The following is an 18,534-nucleotide window of genomic DNA, read 5'->3' as shown; positions in this document are numbered from 1 at the left end:
GATGATCCATAAAATTCAACAATTTTTATTGTTGATAGAAAATTGAAATTAAAAAAAAGAAAAATATGGAAAAAAATTTTGACGTTTTATTCAATCGTGAACAATACGAATTAAATGTTTGCGAACAAAACATTGCTCTATTTACCAAATACATCGATGATTATGAACATTTGAAGACAAGGCTATCAACATTGGCCGATAAAACTCGTCATGATATTATGATACCGATCGGAGGTACTAAATTGGCCTATATGCCTGGTTATATCCATCATACGAATGAGATATTAGTTCTGCTTGGTGATAATTATTTTGTAGAAAAATCAACAAAAGAAGCAACCGAATTTGTTGAAAGAAGATTGAAATTCTGTCGGGAAAAACTTTCTGATCTTGAACTTCAAAAATTCATGATTAATGAATGGCAAAAAACAGCTGCCAATCTTCAAGAAGAAAATGATCAATTTGTCAATATAACCGAAACGTGTACAGAAGAAGAATATCAACAATGGATACGTGAACGAAATGAAAAAATTCAAGAGAAAAACAAGAATAAATCGAATAGAAACGATGCAATGTCCAAAGAAGAGCTGAATAAAATTTTTGCTAAATATGAAAACGAACCGATTGATGATGATAAAGATCAGCCATTTAAATCACAAATAATTGAAAGACTTGTTCCTGAATCTCAACCGTTAGATAAACAGGACACCAAATCGATTTCAACATCGCAGCGTACAACATCTAAATTCAAAGCCAGCCGAAGTAAAAATCAATGATTTATTTTGTTTTTTTAAATAATCAATTTATTGTTAATTTGACTATCATGATTTTAAAAAAAAATAAATTTCATTCCTAAAAAAACTAAGATTGGAATTTGTTTTTCGATGATAAAATATCAGATGAAATTAAAATGGTAAAAATACATTTATGAAGTTCCAGTACTTCGAGGTGGCGTTGGTGGCATACTCGCCATTTTTGATGGTGTCATTGGACATAAAGAACTGGCTTCAGAAGATTCGAATATTGTTAATTTTTCTGCTTCAATATCGGCCTGAATAGTTTGTGCATTATGCTATTTTTTTAATAAAAAAAAAGGAAATTTTAAAAAATAAATAAATGAAAATCTAACGAAAAAACATGATCAACTTACTAATAGTTCGAGGCTGATTGTATGAGTTTGAATCATAGATTTTTCGTTATTCAGATCTTTAAGAAAACTGAGTCCAACATTTTTGATTGCAATTGCAAATGGTACCATCCATTCGACACATGATTGTAATTCATTAAGTGTTTTTCCTAAATTAAAATTTTTATTATTTTTTTTTAAATTTGAAAACAAAATAATAATAACAAACCTGTGCAATGCAATACAACATCTTCGTCTGTAAAGTGATAAAATGCTGAAGCAGCTATCACAGAATATTGAAATGTTAATGATCCAGCATCTAATGTACAAAGATCAATAAGATGTGCAACATGAACAAATAATTCGGATTCATAATCTGGAATTAAAAATGATTCATTCACTTGTTGCCTTGATTTGTTGTTTGTATTTTCTTTTTCAGAAAATGTATAAACTTTAAAGAATGCACTAAGCCATGCGATAGGTGTGATTGGACGAAGATTCCATTCTAGTGTGTTCATGATGACTAGTTCCATATCGAATATTTCTTTATCACTACAGGCACCATCACAAACAAACGAGAATCGATTTCGTTTGGGTGGAAAAATTTCTTCAATTTTCGCCGCAATAAATAGACATGTTATTCCTATTAGTTGAAGATTCTTTTTTGGACAATCTTTTTGAATTGATAGGAAACGATCGAAAAAATCTAATGCTAGATAATAGGTTTGTCTGGTTAAACTATATGCTTGACAAACTTCATTCAACCAATCGAGCAATGTAGCTCGCATTGTTGGTTGAAGTGATACATGACGATTAAATAGATTAGAATCACGTTTATATGAATTATCGCATTTTAGCATTATATTCCAAACTTCAACTGAATCGGCGAAATTTAGATTTGGTAAAGGAGTAATGTTTTCATATGTTGAAGAAAATCGTGAACTTGATGGCGTTAAATCGTTTGGAAAATTTTCTTTGGAACTGATATTCTCTTTTGAACGTTTTAATTTTTTTGATTTAATAACATTATGAATATCATTAACTGGTTGACGATTAGTGTCGACTTCATCCAGAACCTGTATGAAAACATTAACATATAATTTCTGGATTACAGAATTTCCAAAAAAAAACATTGAAACTTACGTGATTTTTTCGCTTACAACCAGAAGATCGATTATTTTTTTTATCCCTTGAAAAATAAGAAAAATTTTATTGATTTTTTTCATAGAAAAACAAGAAGATACATACATGCTAAAATTTGAAAAAAATCAATAATTATAACAAGTTCCTAGAAGAAGAAATCGATCTAAAACCACAACATTAACTACAAAAAAATTTCGAATCGTTATGGCGTACAATTTCTTTTGGATCATTTGTATGCACACAGACCATAATAAATAAAAGAAAATAAAAGCAAAGAATTTTTTGGCCAAAAGAAAAAAAAATCGAAACAGACGATAAAAAAACCGCGTAATGTTTATGCTAAGCAATACATGTTTTAGTGTGTATTGATAATGAAGAGCGCAGGTTGTCTGTTCAGCCAAAGAGAAAGTAATTTGGCGGAATATGTTATTGATTGCCGCCAAGCTTGGCCCATAAAGCCCGCTAAAGTTTAGCGCGTCAAATATAAAAAAATTTATGTTATGAGAATTGATATACAATATGCGCGCGCTTGAATCCAAAAACAACAAAACAAAAATAGCCATTCATTTTCAATGCAAAAAAAATATTTCATGATTTAGTAGCAACAAAGTAGTGGAATGAAAATAATCAAATATATTTGAGCCCGCCAAAAAAAAAAAAAAAAAAAATAGAGAGAAAAAAATTCTTAAAAAATTTCCAAAAATCGATTGTTATTATCGATATACATTCTATACAGTTATCCATTTAGCTTTACATTTTTTCCCCCAACTTTCTCCAATGAAAAAAAAACAATAAAAAATAACGAGGAAATAGACAATGGTTTTTGTAATAATAATCTTAATAAATCAAAAAAAAAAAACAAAAAAATGAAAATCCGAATCAAAAAAAAGATTGAATCAAATGAATGTTTGTCATTTTTAATTATTTGTTTTTGTTTCAACTGATTATGATGATGATGATGTTCAATGTTGATTTAATCATAATTTAATGGCATTGTTTTTTATTTCATTTATTTAATGATTTGATAAATCATATATGATTTCCTGTTGGCTGGGTTTACCAAATTTACCAATGATGATTTATAATATGACATACATCCATTTATTTATTTATTTGTTTGCTTCATCTTGTGATCATTGCTGATGAGCCAAACAAAAACAAAAACAAAACAAAAAAAAATTACTCAGCAACTTTTTTTTTCGAATGTTAACGGAAAAGAAAAGAAATGGTGGTGTGGTTTTTGTTGGGTGTAAATGATAATAACTTGCTCGACAAGAATTTTCACAAAAAACAAAACAAAACAAACAGAAAAATTATTGCGCACAGGTTGTCGACCAAAAAAAACCTTGTCTGATGATCATTGGTTGCAACAATGCTGACATAATAATTGTTGTTTATAATTTACATTTTTTTTTTCAGGCATCAGGATGGACAATGACATTTTAATATTAAGGGTGTATGGCCATCATCAGCTCAAAAGACCTGTTTATTCATTCATTTTAATGATCATTTTTGCTTCTTCATAACATATCTACAACACAACACACACAAAGAGATAATCAACTTAATTCGAGGTCATTATTTATGAATCGTTTTTTTTTTAATTTCTTGTTCAATGTAATACAATGTATTAATGTATGTCTAATTTGGAGAAACAAAACGAATATCAAAAAAAAAAAAAAAATGATTATCATCATCCCATAGTGAAAGAAGAAGAAGATGGAGAAAAAACAGGCAAGCAATATTTAAACATCATCATTTTATATATATTTTGTTACGTACAAAGACTGGATATAAATGGTAAAGAGGAACAAACAAACAAAAAAAAAACCAGATCGATAGGTTGGTTTGATGGATGGATTCAGGCTCTAATTTATCAACTTAGGCTGTTGGCATTCATTTTATTCCATCCAAATAGACATCATCGGTTAACTATTAAACTTAACAGTTCAAGGGCATTTATAGCCATTGATTCCATACATAATTATCATGATGATTATGATGATGATGATGATGATGATACGACAGAAATGAACAGAAATTATTTGGTGGTAGCATTGATCATTATTACGACAACGATGACGACGACAACGACAAAGTCTGAACACATATCATCAACATCACACACACACACTTACATCAACAAATAAAAAATGCCATACATTCTGAATCCGTACGCCCATAGAAAAACATCGAAAATTTCCAATATGATGTTATCCAATTGTATGAATGAATGAATGATATACATTGAGAATCAATAAAATCTTTTTTCTTGTGATGTCCATTGAAATATCCACCATCATTATCCATCAATCAATAATCATTAATAACCATCATCATATCCAACAACAACAACAACAACAAAAAACATATATTGAACACATGCTAGAAGTGAATTTAAAGGAAAAATTGCTTTCAATGGGCAAATTTGAATATTGAATTAATTCAATCTGTTTGTCATTTTTTTCCTTAAATCACGTGTTTGTTTTTTGCTAGAATTTTTTTTTTTTTTTTTGTGTCAACATTGTCTGTATTGTTTAATAAAATTTTTTTAAATTAAATGTCTGAATCGGGTAATGAAAAATCGCCACAGCAACAAGTGGCATTAAAAAAACAACTTGGCTTAATCAATGGTGTTGCCATTATTGTTGGTGTTATTGTTGGTAGTGGAATATTTGTTTCACCAAGAGGTGTATTACAGGAAGCCGGTTCAATTGGATTTTCATTAGTTATTTGGGTACTTTGTGGTTTATTATCGACAATTGGTGCCGTATGTTATGCTGAATTAGGAACATCAATACCAGAATCTGGTGGTGATTATGCATATATTCGTGAAGCATTTGGACCATTGCCTTCATTTTTGTAAGTTTTATTTTAAATATTATAAAAACATTGAAAATATGATTACAAAATACTGTCTGTCGTCTTTATCGTTTGACAAAATGATTGATTTAGTAGAATGAATAGAATTATTTTTAGCTATTTAACACTTGTAGCTTCATATTTCATGCTAACTATAGTTAGGATTCTTTTTTTTTGAAATAATAGTTTTTTTTTGTTCAAACATTCTTCTTTCGAAGAAAAAAAATCGACATAGAAAATTCAATTTTTCAAGCCAAAAAAAAGAAAACATCTCCTAATCGTCGAGATCAAAAATCGAGATTTATCAAATTAGTAATTTAATATCAATTAAATAATTGGATAAAAAACACAAATCCCAAATAGTTTAATGAGAGAGAAAAAAAATGAGGGAATAGCATGTGATGTGGATATTTGGATATATCTGGTTACCATCAAACTTTATTCAAAGTTAGTATTATAAACAAGCCAAATGGTGACAAATCAATTAAACATTTTTATAATTTCATCTTTCCGATATATTCAAAATATTCAAATCAATCATTTGCCGAAAATTTCCAATGAAAAATGAAAATAATAATAAATTTAAAAATATTTCATTCAAATGTCTTGATATGTGTTTTACTGTTTTATTTGAATGTACAGATTTCTTTGGGTGGCATTGCTTATTATCAATCCTTGTAGCAATGCTATTGCTGCAATGACATTTGCCAATTATATACTACAATCTATTTATCCGGTTTGTGCACCACCACCAAATGCGGTACGATTGATTGCCGCTTCGGTTATAAGTAAGTAAAAAAAATAATAAGATAGATAAAATAATAAGCGAAACAAAAAAAAATTTTCATTTCAAATTTATTCATCAATACACGTTTTGGGTTTTTTTGCCTGATTATCATACAGTTTTGCTTACATTCATTAATTGTTACAATGTCAAATGGGCAACACGCGTACAAAATTCATTTACATTCGCCAAAGTTTTAGCCTTGATCATTATCATTGTTTGTGGTATTATTCAATTGGTCAAAGGCAATGATAGAAATTTAGCATATCCAGCATCATTTGAAGGAACAACAACTTCACCCGGTCATATTGCATTATCATTTTATTCTGGTTTATTTTCATATGCCGGTTGGAATTATCTGAATTTTGTTACAGAAGAATTAAAAAGTCCATCGAAAAATTTACCAAGAGCTATCTATATATCATTACCATTAGTTACAATCATTTATCTATTGGCAAATATATCTTATTTTACTGTATTAACACCACATGAATTGCTTACATCGAATGCTGTTGCCGTAACATTTGGTGATCGTGTTTTAGGATCATTTTCATGGATAATGCCATTTTCAGTTGCAATGTCAACATTTGGTGGTCTAAATGGTGGAATATTTGCATCTTCAAGATTATTTTTTGTAGGAGCACGTTATGGTCATTTACCAAAAAGTTTATCAATGATCAATCTAAAATGTTATACACCAATTCCTAGTCTAATATTTTTGGTATGAGTAATTCAATTATAAACATTCAAAATTACTTTTTTTCATAAAAATTTTCAACAAATATAGGGTGTATTATCGTTGTTATATTTAACAACAACACAGGTTTATACATTAATCAATTATACAGCATTTATTGAATCATTAGCTGTTGCTGCATCAGTTGGTGCATTATTATGGCTACGATGGAAACGACCAGAAATGGAACGTCCAATCAAAGTGAACATTTTGTTACCGATATTATTTTTTATTACCTGTATATTTCTTGTTATTCTTCCGTTTTATGTGAGTCCATATGAAACTGGTATCGGTGCATTAATTACATTAAGTGGCATTCCAATATATCTGGTTACAGTTGCATGGAAACGTAAACCTAGAACCTATCAACGACTTATCGGTAAGTTTAATATATTTCCGAAGGAAAATTTTCTAAAATATAAATTTTTCGAACAGAATCATTCACAATGTTTATTCAAAAATTGTTCCATTGTGCTCAAGAAGACAAAATATTTTGAATTTGAATGGATTTTTTTTGTTTTTGTTGCAACTATTTCAACAAACGAAACATTTTATATATTCGAATATCTATATTCTATTTTATAAAAATTCCAATCGAAATTTATCATTTTTTTTTAAATCTTCAAAATTGATGATTGTTGTCTTTGTTGTTTTTTTTTAAAAAATTTTGTATTTAATTAAATGATTTATTTTTAAATTTTTTTCCAACTCCTTTTTTTTAATAATTATTATAAATCAGTATAATGATGTAGTAAATGTAATTTATAAAACAAAAAAAAATAATAATAAAAAAACGTCTATAAATTTATGAAAATTATAAATTGATTTTTTATAATTAAAAAATGATGAATTAAAACATACCCGATATTTTTTTCTTTCTTTCTTCAGAATCAAAATTTATCATCTTTGTTTGTTGATTGATTATCATTTGTTGATTGTTCTTTTTCATCAAAAAATCTTTTCTCCCATGCAGCAATTGCATTCAATGGATAACACATAACACCGGATAATGCAATAGCCGATCCTGATAAATAAAATGAATAATCATATGATCCGGTAATATCAAAAAACCATCCTATTTGAAAGATAAATTCCAGGTAATTACATTATCAAAAAAGGTAATGAGACAAATGATAATTACTATTTACCTGCAATCGGTGAACCAATAGTAACGGCTAAACCTTGAAATAACAATAATAATCCAAATGCACTGGTCAATTTTTCTAGACCTAAAAGTTCGGCTGTTATCACAGAACGTAGAGTAGCAAATGATGCTGATTAATTTAAGAGAGACAAAATAAAAAATCATGAAAATAATTTCATTTCATTTGTAATTATTGTTTTTGTGTTCATTACCAACAGAAACGCCAAAAATTGAACCATAAAATATTAAAGAATAATATGAATTGAATACAATCGGTGAAATAAAGGTAGCAATTCCACCAACAGTCAATGCAATATTGTTTAAAAGTAATGCATTTACACGTGAATCTGCTGCCCATCCACACATTACACGTCCGAATGTGTTGGCTATGCCAATAATCGATAATATGAATGCACATTTATCGGGTGAACAACCTAATAATAAGATTAATTAGATTAAACACCAAAAAAAAAAATTGTGTAAATGAATAATTGAATATTTTACCCAAAAGTTTAGCTCTGTCACTAAGATAGATGAAAGGTATGAAAAATCCAACCAGACAAAGAAATCCACTTAATGCCAATAAAACAAATGATGGCTTTTTCAATAACGATAAATCAAAACCTGAACAAAAACTTGGTACATCTATTTCACCACTTTTAGCTATAGTTCCCATTGATTGTGAACGAAGATTAGCATATGAACGACTTTGAGGTATAACCACAAGACTTAAATTACTGTAAAGCATTTCATCTCGAGGTGTGGGAATTTTTTTTACTGTTTGAAGATTATTACGTGATCCAATTGTTTCTATTGTACTTCTTGTACGTTTACGATTTTCGATTGATGTTTGAAATAGGCTATTTTTCGAAAATGAAACCATTCTATCTTCAGTAGGCGTCCTTACTACTTCTAAAACTTCCGAATAAGGAGGTGGTGCACTATTCTGACTACTGGTTGGTGATTCTTCGCTTAGTTCTTCTTCGGATCTAGCCCAAGCAGCAGCACGTGCTTCTTTGATTCGCATCAGTAATGGTTTTGGTTGTATGGCTCCTGGTGCTGGTATTTCTTCATCCGTTCTTGGATCATATTTGATTGGCCGAAAAAATGAACCAAAAACTGCACAAAACAATGTTATTACAGCCAAAATCAATACGCTTACACGCCAGCCATATTGTTCGACAAGAAAATGCATAATTGGTGCCATGATAAACATTCCAATACCTGAACCACAAACAGCGATTCCTGTAGCAAATGCACGTTTCTTTTCAAAATAATAACCAACGGTTACGATTGCTGGCAAGAAAACAAATCCAAAACCAATACCTATAATAGATGACAATTAATTGAAAAAAATTTATACAAATAAAATAGATTTTTGTGTACCTCCAAGCACACCAAACGTTAAATAAAGTGTAATAACATTGGTACAAAAATATGACAAAACAAAACCGATTGCGGCCAATACACTACCGACTGCCGTAATTTTACGACAATCATATCGTATTGCTAATGCACTGACAAGTGGTCCTATTAGATATATTGGAAAACAAAAACAATCATTATGATTCGTTAGTTTAGACAAAATTTCATTTTTTTTTTCTTCATTACCGACAATCAAATATAAACCAGTCTGTAATGAACCTATCCATGCAGTAGTTGCTTTAGTTTCATTAAATTCAGCCGAAATTTCTGGCAATAGAATACCGAATGAAAAAATTATACCATCAACAATAACATTGCACATAAACGATGCAAATACTACAACCCAACCAAAACCACCTGTTGAATGAATAGAAAAAATGAATTGTTATTAAAATGTTAATAATGAAAATTGTTTATGAAATTAAAAACCATCAATAGGCGAATCATCATCAGCCGATGATAATCTATATTGTTGTTCCAAATCGTTATTAAAACTTTGTCCGCTAACCATAATATTCATATCGGGAATTCCATTCATAGGTGATTTATATGTTGGTGATGATGGTGATATAGAATATTGTTGTTGTTGTAAATCATAATTTGAATCATTTATTGTAGGCACTTTTAATGTCTGTAATTTTGGTCGACCATTTATGGGTGGATTATCGACGGATGTCTTTACGGAAGGCAATGATTGTTCCATTGTTAACACTTTGTTTGATGATTTATTTTTTCACTCGTTCAACAGATTAATGAAACATGAAATAAAGGTTTTTTTCTGTTTGTTGAAACACAATATGCAGGTTATCATAACTTTTTTGAAAAAAATGTATTCTTTTTTTTTGGTCCGTCACAAAAAATCAACAAAAAAATTTATTCATTTGAAACCGATATATTAAAAAAAATTTGTCCGCATCAAACTAAACGTGGTTTCTTTTCTGTTTTTTTTTTCTATTCAAGGTTTATTTCGATTCAATTCAATGATTCGAATATTTTTTCAATTGATGCTTTTTTTCGCCGCTATATTATGCACAGAGACAACAAACAGAGATATTTTAGACTTCTTTGCCGAACGGATCAACAACAGCATATGACACGATTGACGATACAATAATGATGATAATCGATAGACCACAGAGAAAAAAGAGAGAGAGAGGAAAATGAAAATCCAAATCAATATGAATGACAAAACGAAGAAGAAAATTTATCAATCAAATCAATGTTTGATTAGAAGTAAGCAATTCAATAAGCCATTTTTTTTTGGTTGGTTATGTTCTATTGATGATATCATTTAGCATTTACTAAAAATTCATTTCAAATAATCATAACGGTAATATAACGGGGACCGTAATATAACACGTCTGATTTGATTTGATTTTTTTTTCGCAAATCCATTTTTGCCTTTGGTTTGGATAAAAAACGAAACGAAAAGAATTCCTTTATTTTTATCAAGCAAGAAAGCATTTATAGGAAAAAAAATTTGTCAATGTCGACCAAGCAAAAACTAATTACATCTTTTTTTCCCTTCTCGATTGATATTCGTATCAGATTGCCAAAAAACATTGTAATTTAAAAAAAAAATGTATTTTCATCTAGAATTTCATCAGTCAAATCAAATCAATCAATCAATTTGTCGCATGTATTGATTGATTGATTGATTAATTAGAAATGAAAAATTATTAAACAAAAATATTTTTTTTTCCATAAACATGAATGAAGGGGTCCTTTTATGAAACAAAAAAATGACTACGTGATTTGTTCAAAAAAAGATTAGCCCAGTAGATAAACTGATCTTCTATAACTATATATTCTATTCGTCAATAAATAAAAAAAAGAGGACATAATTTAGTTTGAAAAAACTAAACTAAAACAAAGTCACAAATGTATATTGTGAATGCATATATTATTCGTCAAACAAATAAATGTTTATAAAAATCGTACCGACAAAAAAAAATAAAATAAAATGAATAATTTTGATTGATTTATTTATTTCTTGATTGATGCCGCCTATTTCTCCATATCTTACAGAAATTTAAAGACAAACAACGAAAGCATCGTTCATCGTCTTTGTCGTCGGCCTATGTTTATCAGTCAAAAGCCTTAGAAATATAGGCCTTTTTTTCATTTTTTTTTTTTTTTAAAAAAGACACACAAATCAAATTTAATCAAACAAATGAATGGTTTTCTGGAGCAAACGGATTGATCGCTTTAATATGATATAATATTTTTTTTAGCATGAAACAACCAACAAAAAAAAACGATTAGCTGTTACGTCGTAAGCAAATTTTTTATTTTCAAATTTGGCGCGCTAAATTATTGACACACACACAGCTATATTTATCATATCAACAACAAAACAAAAAAAAACTAGAGATATCGAGTAAAATGATTCAGATAATCAAATGGCTAACACTCCGGAAATTGACATGGAAAAAACGATGAAATCAGAGCATTTTTGATGATGTGATGATGATGATAAAAATTGTCAAATCAATCAAATCAACACAATGATCGGGTAAATAATTGTTGTGGTTGAATATTGGAACACAGGGTGAATATTCAAAACAATTTTAAAATAAAACAATCATTCAAACAGGTAGAAACTTGTTTCTTCAAGTGCATGATGTATTTGTGATTCGCAGAAGGAAAGAAAAAAAAATTTGAAACAACATTGTTTTTTTTTAAATCAAATTTAAATTCAAATGAACAATAAACGGAAGGATATGAACAATGATCGAACACAGTGAAATACAAATGCGAAAAAAAAATGAAACAGATTTTTTTTTCTTTTCAATTTGACAAACAAAACGTCATTGTGCAAACAATTTATTTTTTTCTATTTAAATCAATAAATTGATGATTTGTTCCGTATTTTTTGACCAAACGATTATCATCATCATCATTTAGGGTGACTTTATATATACATAATGTCTGGTTTTTTTCCTGGGTCAGATTTTTTTTTCATTTCTGTTGTTGATCGAATGATATTTTAGTTTTTCAATAGCCATCATTAAATATCATTCACTCATTCATCGTTCGATCATGATTTGGATTAAGCATATTATTTTTGGTTTAATTTCAACCATATTTTTCAATAATATTTATTGTAATAATAATTTGAAAAAAGAAATTGCCTATGATGGATATAAAGTATTTCGTGTTCGTGCCGAAAATATTGATCAATTATTATATCTACGACAATTATCGGATGATGTACAAAAAGTGGATTTAAAAATTGATTTTTGGTCAATGCCAAATTCATTAAATTCATCAATCGATTTGATGGTTCCACCTGAATTGGGAAATGATTTTCAAACCATTTTAGCCAAACAAAATATTAAAGCTGAAACATTGATTAATGATGTTGGAAGGTAAGTGTTAACGATAATAATGGAATAATAAAATAATTAAAATTTATTCATTTTTTTTTGTTGTTGTTAGAATGGTTGAAATGCAACGAGATAATGTTGAAGATTCATTATTTTATTCACGATTTCCTAACGATACAATATTTTTTCAACGTTATCAACCATTGTCAAATGTATCAATTTGTTCATTTCATATTTCAAATTATGTTAATCCTGATTTACAATAATTTTAGATAATTTCGTTTCTCGATGATTTGGTACGTTCGAATCAGGATATCAGTTCATTAGAGACCATTGGAAAATCGGGTGAAGGACGTGCACTTAAAATAATCAAAATTGGCTATCCAGGACAAAATAAGCCAATTATTTGGATCGATGCTGGAATTCATGCACGTGAATGGATTGCACCAGCCACAGCTACGTACATCATTAGCAAAGTATCAATTTTTTTTTGTTGTTCATAATTATATTTTTTTTTATATAAATAATTTTCGTTTCTGGTAGCTAATATGGGAAAAAGATGAAGATGAAATATCACAAATACTTAAAACATTTGATTTTCATATCTTACCATCCGCAAATCCTGATGGTTATGAATATTCAAGACTTTTTGATCGATTTTGGCGTAAAACTAGATCCAGAAATTCTGGAACATTCTTAGGGTAAACAAAATAATAATAATTTTCCAAAACAATTCTGGATTGATTAATAATTTGATAGTTTTAATAATAGTTTCTTCTGTGTTGGAGTTGATCCAAACAGAAACTACGGATATCAATGGAGTCGAACAGGTAGCAGTGGTAATCCATGTTCCAATACATATCATGGACCTCGTCCATTTTCTGAACCGGAAACAGCTTCCATTGCAAGTCACGTAATGCAAAACAAAAACAATATCAAGGTATAAAGGTTTTCAACAACAAAAAAAAAAAAATAATTTTATTTAGATCTGATTAATATTTCATCGATTTATAGCTTTTCTTATCATTACATTCGTATTCACAATTAATACTTACACCATGGTAAGCATATTTTTTTTCGAGTAAAGAAAATTTTGTAAAGCTATTCTTTTTTTTCTAGGGGCTGGACCAAAGATTTACCAAAAGATCATTCAGATATGATGAAAATAGCCGAAATAGCATCGAGAGCATTTAAAATGCGTTACGGAACCGAATATCGTTATGGAAGCAGTACAGCATTACTTTGTAAGCAGAAAATATGTTTATTCATAGTCTAAATAATAAATATCAATTTTAATTGTTTTAGATTCTGCTGCAGGCGGTTCAGATGGTATGTCGAAATGAATGTTGAATTTTTTTTTCCAAACTGATGATTCTTTATTACAAAAGATTGGGCTTACGGTGCCGCCGGAATCAAATACAGTTTCACAGTGGAATTACGTGATCGTGGAACTTATGGATTTCTGTTGCCTGCTCGTTATATACAACCAACGGGTGAAGAAACATTCGATGCCATTGTAGCTATGCTAAACGAGATTAAAAAAGAAATTTAAATATTTTTTTTAGATTAAAATATCATTACCACGTGACCATGATGTGCAAGATAATAAAATCTATTTGATGAGTAAAAAAGAAAAGAAAATTATCCTTACGATTGCACATTGAGTATCCGGACCACTAATCAAAGTGGCTGTGATATGATAATTGCATTGCATTGATTAAAAATACCAAACAGATCACTACCACTTTGATAAGCAGAGGACACTACTATTATTATTAGATAGGCCAAATATGAAACAATCACATGCTATTCCAAATTCGAAGAACATTTTTCCGCAATCTAAACTCACCAAAGCTGGCTGTGATATGATTTTTACCAATTGAACATTTTCACAACCACTTTGGCGGTTTAGAAAGCAAATCTATGAATATAACAACACAAAAAAGGGTATTGTGATGGAAAAAAATAAAATATTAATTGATGATATATCAGAAACCTAAATCGTGTTAACTAGGCTGTGATATGATTCAAATAACAATTCACAGCTCTATTTACACGAGTTAAGATCTGCAACCAAATGATTTGGAAAAATTACATCGAGGATAATAAGAACATACGTTTAGACATCAAAAAGGCTGTGATATGGAATTTGAAAACGATCATTAATTTAAATTGATCACACATTTCACAACACTTTTTGATGGCTACACACATGTTATAAATTATAAAAGGAACATTAGATGAATTTCGATCGAGTACCCTACGTCAAAGACAAGGTAGTGAGATGAATTTCATGTGACATTTAATATGACATCTCACTACCCATGTCTTTCACAAAGAATATCGAATGTGAAAATTGACAAAAGAAAAAAACATTAGTTCAAATTGAACATAACGCGCGCAAAACAAATCGATGTTTTTTATCGTCGACGCTAGAGGTCAGCACTATAATGGAAAAAAACAATTCATCGACCTGTGAGCACTCACTACTCTCTCATCAATACATACACGATCATTGAAACGAAATTCAAGTTTTCAAAACAGAGAATAATCACAAAGTGAATTTTGGCGAAATTTTAAAATTGGCAAACAAAACCAATCGAACAATTCCCAAAGATATTTTGAGATTGTCAATAATTATGACTCATTAAACTTTACGCGCTCTTTTCATGTGAGTAAACATTAATGAATGTATTGCTGATCATGATGAAACAATGGGGCAAGAATCGTGCCAGAAAAGAAAAACAAATCGAAAAAATTGCATGGACCAACAGAAATTGCGATGCATACATTGATTGAATGTACAAAAACGATGTTTAAAACTTGAGTTTGATGAAAAATGAAAAGATGCGGTAGATTTCTTGATGATAAAAACCAAATGCCAATTAGAAACGGCAAAACACTGGCCAAAAATCAACAAAGATTGATGAAAAGCAAAAAAGGCGCGCACCATCAAAAAAAAACGAACAAGTTCTTTTGTGGCGATTTTTTCAAACAAAAAATAAATAAATAAAAAAAACGCAAAAAACTAAAACGCTATTTTTCTCTTGATTCATCGCGATGTTGCTGCGACTGCTACAACAACGAATGTTGGCAGGCAAAAAAAAAAATCTTCAAAAGAGAGAAAAAATTGTTGCTTGAACACAATATACATATTTAAGCAAACATTCATCATCATCATCATAAACATTGTCGAGCCAAAAAAAAAAATCAAAAATTAAAGCCAGGCAAGAAGTATAGTTGTCAGTCATTTTGTGGATAAGACAACGTTAATATTGCTGCTGCTGATATTGAAACAAAAAAAAACAGATAGAAGAACTTCCTTCGATACATTGCAAAGAAAAAAAAAAATGAAAATAAAGTGACTGGCCGTTGATGATTCGATATGGCGCGATATTTTTTTTTTTTGCAAATCATAAAATTCTATTCAAGTGATGAGATACTACTACTAGCAACAACTGATGATAATCGTAGTAGCATTAAGAATTGAAACAAAAACGGAAGAATCTAAAATGATAGAGAGAGAATGAAGAGGGAAGTTGTGAGCGTGCATCTAATGACAACGATGATGAGGAGGAGGTGGAGAAGAGAATGCAAACAAACATTAAAAAAAATAACATGCGTTTAAAAATGGCGGCAAAAAAAAATGTCGAATGTTTTATGTTGTGGTAATATAAACATTCGATTTGTGTAGAGGAGGGAGGAAGACAACTTTTTCTATTCTCTTTGCTGTTGCAGCAGCAGCAGCAGCATATCAACTTCGTCATAAACTGAGAAGAAAAAAAAAACATTATGACGTCGAATTTTGTTTACGAGAAAAAAAAATAGTGTGTGGGTTGGTACGTTGTTTCAAAATGAAATCAAAAAAAAAAAAAATTGCCTGTTATTGAGGTTTATAATCAAAGTAATATAAGTAGTGGTATACATTTAACTGATTGAAATTAAATTGAAAGGAAACGATAAAATTGCTGCTTCTGCCTTTTGGTTCTTCTTGTTATTCATCCTTATCATCAAAGAAAGAAAAAAAAAGAACTTCCTTTTGGGCGTTGTGTGTCTATGTATTTTATTTGAATGAAAGAATGAGGCCTCATCACAATACTTGCACTCTTCCTCTCTCTCTCATACTTTGAGCTGTATATTTTTGATCACGAGTGGTAGTCGAATTCATTTTTTTCAAACTAAACAAGAGGAGGATAACCGAAGAAAATAGTGAAAAAAAAACTGAAAAATTAAAATGAAAACACTCGGATAGTATATGTCATATACTATATGATTTGTGAGAATCTTTTTTTTTGAACATTTTTTTTAAGATAGCCATAATAATTTGAACCCGAATCAAATGATGATGATGAACGACATGCGCGCTTAATTTTGTTATGAAATTCGAACTTTGACCAAAATTTTTTAGAATTATTAGTTTTACCACTTTCGTTTGAAGATGGAAATAATCGGGAAAAAATAAAGATTCAAAGGGGTGGAAAATACCCAAAAAATGCGGTTTTTTAAATGTTGGGTTTTTTTCCTGTTTGGTTGGTTGATGACTGATAGCCAAAAACAACAACAACAACTAATCGAATGAAAAGTATCACACAAAATTGGTTTGGACTATTTATTTGCAATTTACTGAAAAATCCAATGCAATGTTGGAAAACAATTGAAACATAGTTATATATGGTACATATACATGAAAACAACAATAACAAAAAACATACCTTTTTTTCTCAAAAACTAAAATATATCGGTTCGCTATGGCAACGGATTGACGGCGGTAAAACACCAATAACACACACACACACACACACGTTTTTCTCATACTTTCGGAAATCCCATACAGCAATCAAAACAAAAACAACAATAATAATAAAGAAAGATAATTGTGACGATATTTCGAAATCACACATCACAAATCATGTTGTTTGATTTAAAGTTGATATCGAACGCAAGAAAATATAATAATTTAACATCAGATGCTAAGAAATGTTGATGATCCTGATCAACCAACCTATCGACCGATCAAATGATCAAACCAAACAAACCAGCTTGAAAACATGATCATCTTATTTGATATATGATGATAAAGATGTTACTTGAAGAAAAAATTTAAAAAATCTTCGCGGATAATCAGCATTGATTTGATTTGATGAATAATAATTAAACCACCAAACACACACATAATGGCAACAAACAAAACAAAAAAATCAAAATAACAAAAAAAAAATTGATGACCATAACACATACAAAATGTTGGCAATAACAACAACAACAAAAACAAAAAAATGAAAAACTAACAGTGACCCAAGTTCGTGAACTGAACTTTTATATTCACTTTGGCCTGATCTTGGTGGGTAGGTCGATCTTGGTCGGTTTGATGATGATGATGATGATGGTGGCTTGGTCGATCGAAATCGCGCGAGCACACCATCTTTCCTTACCATTCATATACAATACATATATACAGAATGCACATATATACAACCAAACCAAGCAGCCATTGGCAAAGAGAGAACGCCATTGATAGATGAAGATTTGAGAGGGAAATAGATTATTATTATATACACACAGAGTGAGCAAGTATAGCAAAATTGGTTACCACATTTAATATAATGATGATGATGAAAACAAAAAAAAAGTAAGAATGAAATGATCTGATGTTTGGATTTTTGTTATAAACTGAACGCTACATACATCTGCTGGCATATAACTAAACCACACACACACACACACACATCAAACGATTCTATTTTTTAATGGTGGCGCTCAAGTTTGAATGTAAAAAAAAATCGTTATTATCCACCACAACGACCACCACCATCTTCTTTTATATATGTTGATGAAGAACACAACAACATGAGATATCCTGCCCTCCGCTCATTTAATATGCGCAGAATTCGAATGCACACACCATTTTTTTTTTTGTATCTTTTCCCAAAAAAAAAAATGTTCATAAATGATAGGACCAAAATCGAAAAAAAAATGTGGGAAAAAAAA

General features: G+C 29.6%; 5 protein-coding genes and 1 long non-coding RNA gene across 11 annotated transcripts; 3 read left to right on the top strand and 3 right to left on the bottom strand.

The window, feature by feature from the left end:
* LOC113792816 (uncharacterized) lies at positions 1 to 859 on the top strand. Its single transcript, XM_027342761.2, has one exon. The coding sequence runs from the start codon at positions 66 to 68 to the stop codon at positions 771 to 773; it is 708 nt and encodes a 235-aa protein (XP_027198562.2). The 5' UTR covers positions 1 to 65; the 3' UTR covers positions 774 to 859.
* Positions 761 to 2,763, bottom strand: CycE (cyclin E). The gene is made up of 5 exons (XM_027342758.2): positions 2,372 to 2,763; positions 2,267 to 2,312; positions 1,353 to 2,199; positions 1,148 to 1,293; positions 761 to 1,069 (listed from the first exon to the last, which is right to left on the bottom strand). Coding segments are annotated over exons 1-5 (1,188 nt in total). The 5' UTR covers positions 2,374 to 2,763; the 3' UTR covers positions 761 to 922.
* Positions 2,764 to 3,470: 707 nt separating this feature from the next.
* LOC113792810 (large neutral amino acids transporter small subunit 1-like) lies at positions 3,471 to 7,462 on the top strand. Its single transcript, XM_027342754.2, has 5 exons — positions 3,471 to 5,128; positions 5,771 to 5,916; positions 6,032 to 6,633; positions 6,700 to 7,027; positions 7,084 to 7,462. The coding sequence occupies exons 1-5, from the start codon at positions 4,827 to 4,829 to the stop codon at positions 7,143 to 7,145; spliced, it is 1,440 nt and encodes a 479-aa protein (XP_027198555.2). The 5' UTR covers positions 3,471 to 4,826; the 3' UTR covers positions 7,146 to 7,462.
* Positions 6,699 to 10,342, bottom strand: LOC113792809 (monocarboxylate transporter 14-like). 2 transcript variants are annotated; one of them, XM_027342753.2, is made up of 8 exons: positions 9,647 to 10,342; positions 9,404 to 9,574; positions 9,179 to 9,322; positions 8,297 to 9,118; positions 8,005 to 8,226; positions 7,797 to 7,922; positions 7,510 to 7,723; positions 6,699 to 7,445 (listed from the first exon to the last, which is right to left on the bottom strand). In XM_027342753.2, exons 1-7 carry the CDS (start codon positions 9,918 to 9,920, stop codon positions 7,539 to 7,541), a joined length of 1,944 nt encoding a protein of 647 aa, XP_027198554.1. In that variant the 5' UTR covers positions 9,921 to 10,342; the 3' UTR covers positions 6,699 to 7,445; positions 7,510 to 7,538. The 2 variants fall into 2 exon arrangements, with proteins under 2 accessions (XP_027198554.1, XP_075677503.1); XM_075821388.1 differs by having other exon boundaries at positions 6,699 to 7,359.
* A 1,917-nt stretch (positions 10,343 to 12,259) lies between these two features.
* Positions 12,260 to 14,134, top strand: LOC113792800 (carboxypeptidase B-like). Of its 2 annotated transcripts, none has more exons than XM_027342743.2 (9): positions 12,260 to 12,588; positions 12,659 to 12,758; positions 12,819 to 13,022; positions 13,090 to 13,247; positions 13,318 to 13,486; positions 13,561 to 13,607; positions 13,666 to 13,790; positions 13,852 to 13,875; positions 13,935 to 14,134. In XM_027342743.2, exons 1-9 carry the CDS (start codon positions 12,260 to 12,262, stop codon positions 14,096 to 14,098), a joined length of 1,320 nt encoding a protein of 439 aa, XP_027198544.1. In that variant the 3' UTR covers positions 14,099 to 14,134. The 2 variants fall into 2 exon arrangements, with proteins under 2 accessions (XP_027198544.1, XP_027198543.1); XM_027342742.2 differs by having other exon boundaries at positions 13,306 to 13,486.
* On the bottom strand, positions 12,781 to 18,254 carry LOC142646367 (uncharacterized). Of its 4 annotated transcripts, XR_012847326.1 has the most exons (4): positions 17,259 to 17,534; positions 14,128 to 14,467; positions 13,157 to 14,071; positions 12,781 to 13,089 (listed from the first exon to the last, which is right to left on the bottom strand). It is a non-coding gene; the product is annotated as an uncharacterized LOC142646367 (long non-coding RNA). The 4 variants fall into 4 exon arrangements; XR_012847328.1 differs by lacking the exon at positions 17,259 to 17,534 and adding an exon at positions 17,836 to 18,254 and having other exon boundaries at positions 13,157 to 14,158; XR_012847327.1 differs by having other exon boundaries at positions 13,157 to 14,158; positions 17,259 to 17,529.
* Between the last annotated feature and the right edge of the window lie 280 nt (positions 18,255 to 18,534).

This window comes from Dermatophagoides pteronyssinus, unplaced genomic scaffold, assembly GCF_027571235.1.
Source record: "Dermatophagoides pteronyssinus isolate colony J.1.1.1.1 unplaced genomic scaffold, Derpt_VIB-CSIC_2022.12 sq0001, whole genome shotgun sequence".
Taxonomy (NCBI): domain Eukaryota; kingdom Metazoa; phylum Arthropoda; class Arachnida; order Sarcoptiformes; family Pyroglyphidae; genus Dermatophagoides; species Dermatophagoides pteronyssinus.
Note: the sequence above shows the minus strand (reverse complement) of the source record. Positions and strands in the feature narration are given on the sequence as shown.

What these genes read in the sequence shown, in the direction of transcription:
- LOC113792816 (XM_027342761.2), top strand. Translation starts at nt 66, where the DNA reads ATGGAAAAAAATTTTGACGTTTTATTCAATCGTGAACAATACGAATTA.
- CycE (XM_027342758.2), bottom strand. An exon ending in TGTTGTATTGCATTGCACAG is followed by an intron (nt 1,294 to 1,352) that starts GTTTGTTATTAT and finishes ATTTTAATTTAG; the next exon opens with GAAAAACACTTAATGAATTA. An exon ending in CAATCAGCCTCGAACTATTA is followed by an intron (nt 1,070 to 1,147) that starts GTAAGTTGATCA and finishes TTAAAAAAATAG; the next exon opens with CATAATGCACAAACTATTCA.
- LOC113792810 (XM_027342754.2), top strand. Translation starts at nt 4,827, where the DNA reads ATGTCTGAATCGGGTAATGAAAAATCGCCACAGCAACAAGTGGCATTA. An exon ending in GGACCATTGCCTTCATTTTT is followed by an intron (nt 5,129 to 5,770) that starts GTAAGTTTTATT and finishes TTGAATGTACAG; the next exon opens with ATTTCTTTGGGTGGCATTGC. An exon ending in AACCTATCAACGACTTATCG is followed by an intron (nt 7,028 to 7,083) that starts GTAAGTTTAATA and finishes TTTTTCGAACAG; the next exon opens with AATCATTCACAATGTTTATT.
- LOC113792809 (XM_027342753.2), bottom strand. Translation starts at nt 9,920, where the DNA reads ATGGAACAATCATTGCCTTCCGTAAAGACATCCGTCGATAATCCACCC. An exon ending in TGATGATTCGCCTATTGATG is followed by an intron (nt 9,575 to 9,646) that starts GTTTTTAATTTC and finishes TTCATTCAACAG; the next exon opens with GTGGTTTTGGTTGGGTTGTA. An exon ending in AATTTTTGGCGTTTCTGTTG is followed by an intron (nt 7,923 to 8,004) that starts GTAATGAACACA and finishes TAAATTAATCAG; the next exon opens with CATCATTTGCTACTCTACGT.
- LOC113792800 (XM_027342742.2), top strand. Translation starts at nt 12,260, where the DNA reads ATGATTTGGATTAAGCATATTATTTTTGGTTTAATTTCAACCATATTT. An exon ending in TTGATTAATGATGTTGGAAG is followed by an intron (nt 12,589 to 12,658) that starts GTAAGTGTTAAC and finishes TGTTGTTGTTAG; the next exon opens with AATGGTTGAAATGCAACGAG. An exon ending in CTACGTACATCATTAGCAAA is followed by an intron (nt 13,023 to 13,089) that starts GTATCAATTTTT and finishes CGTTTCTGGTAG; the next exon opens with CTAATATGGGAAAAAGATGA.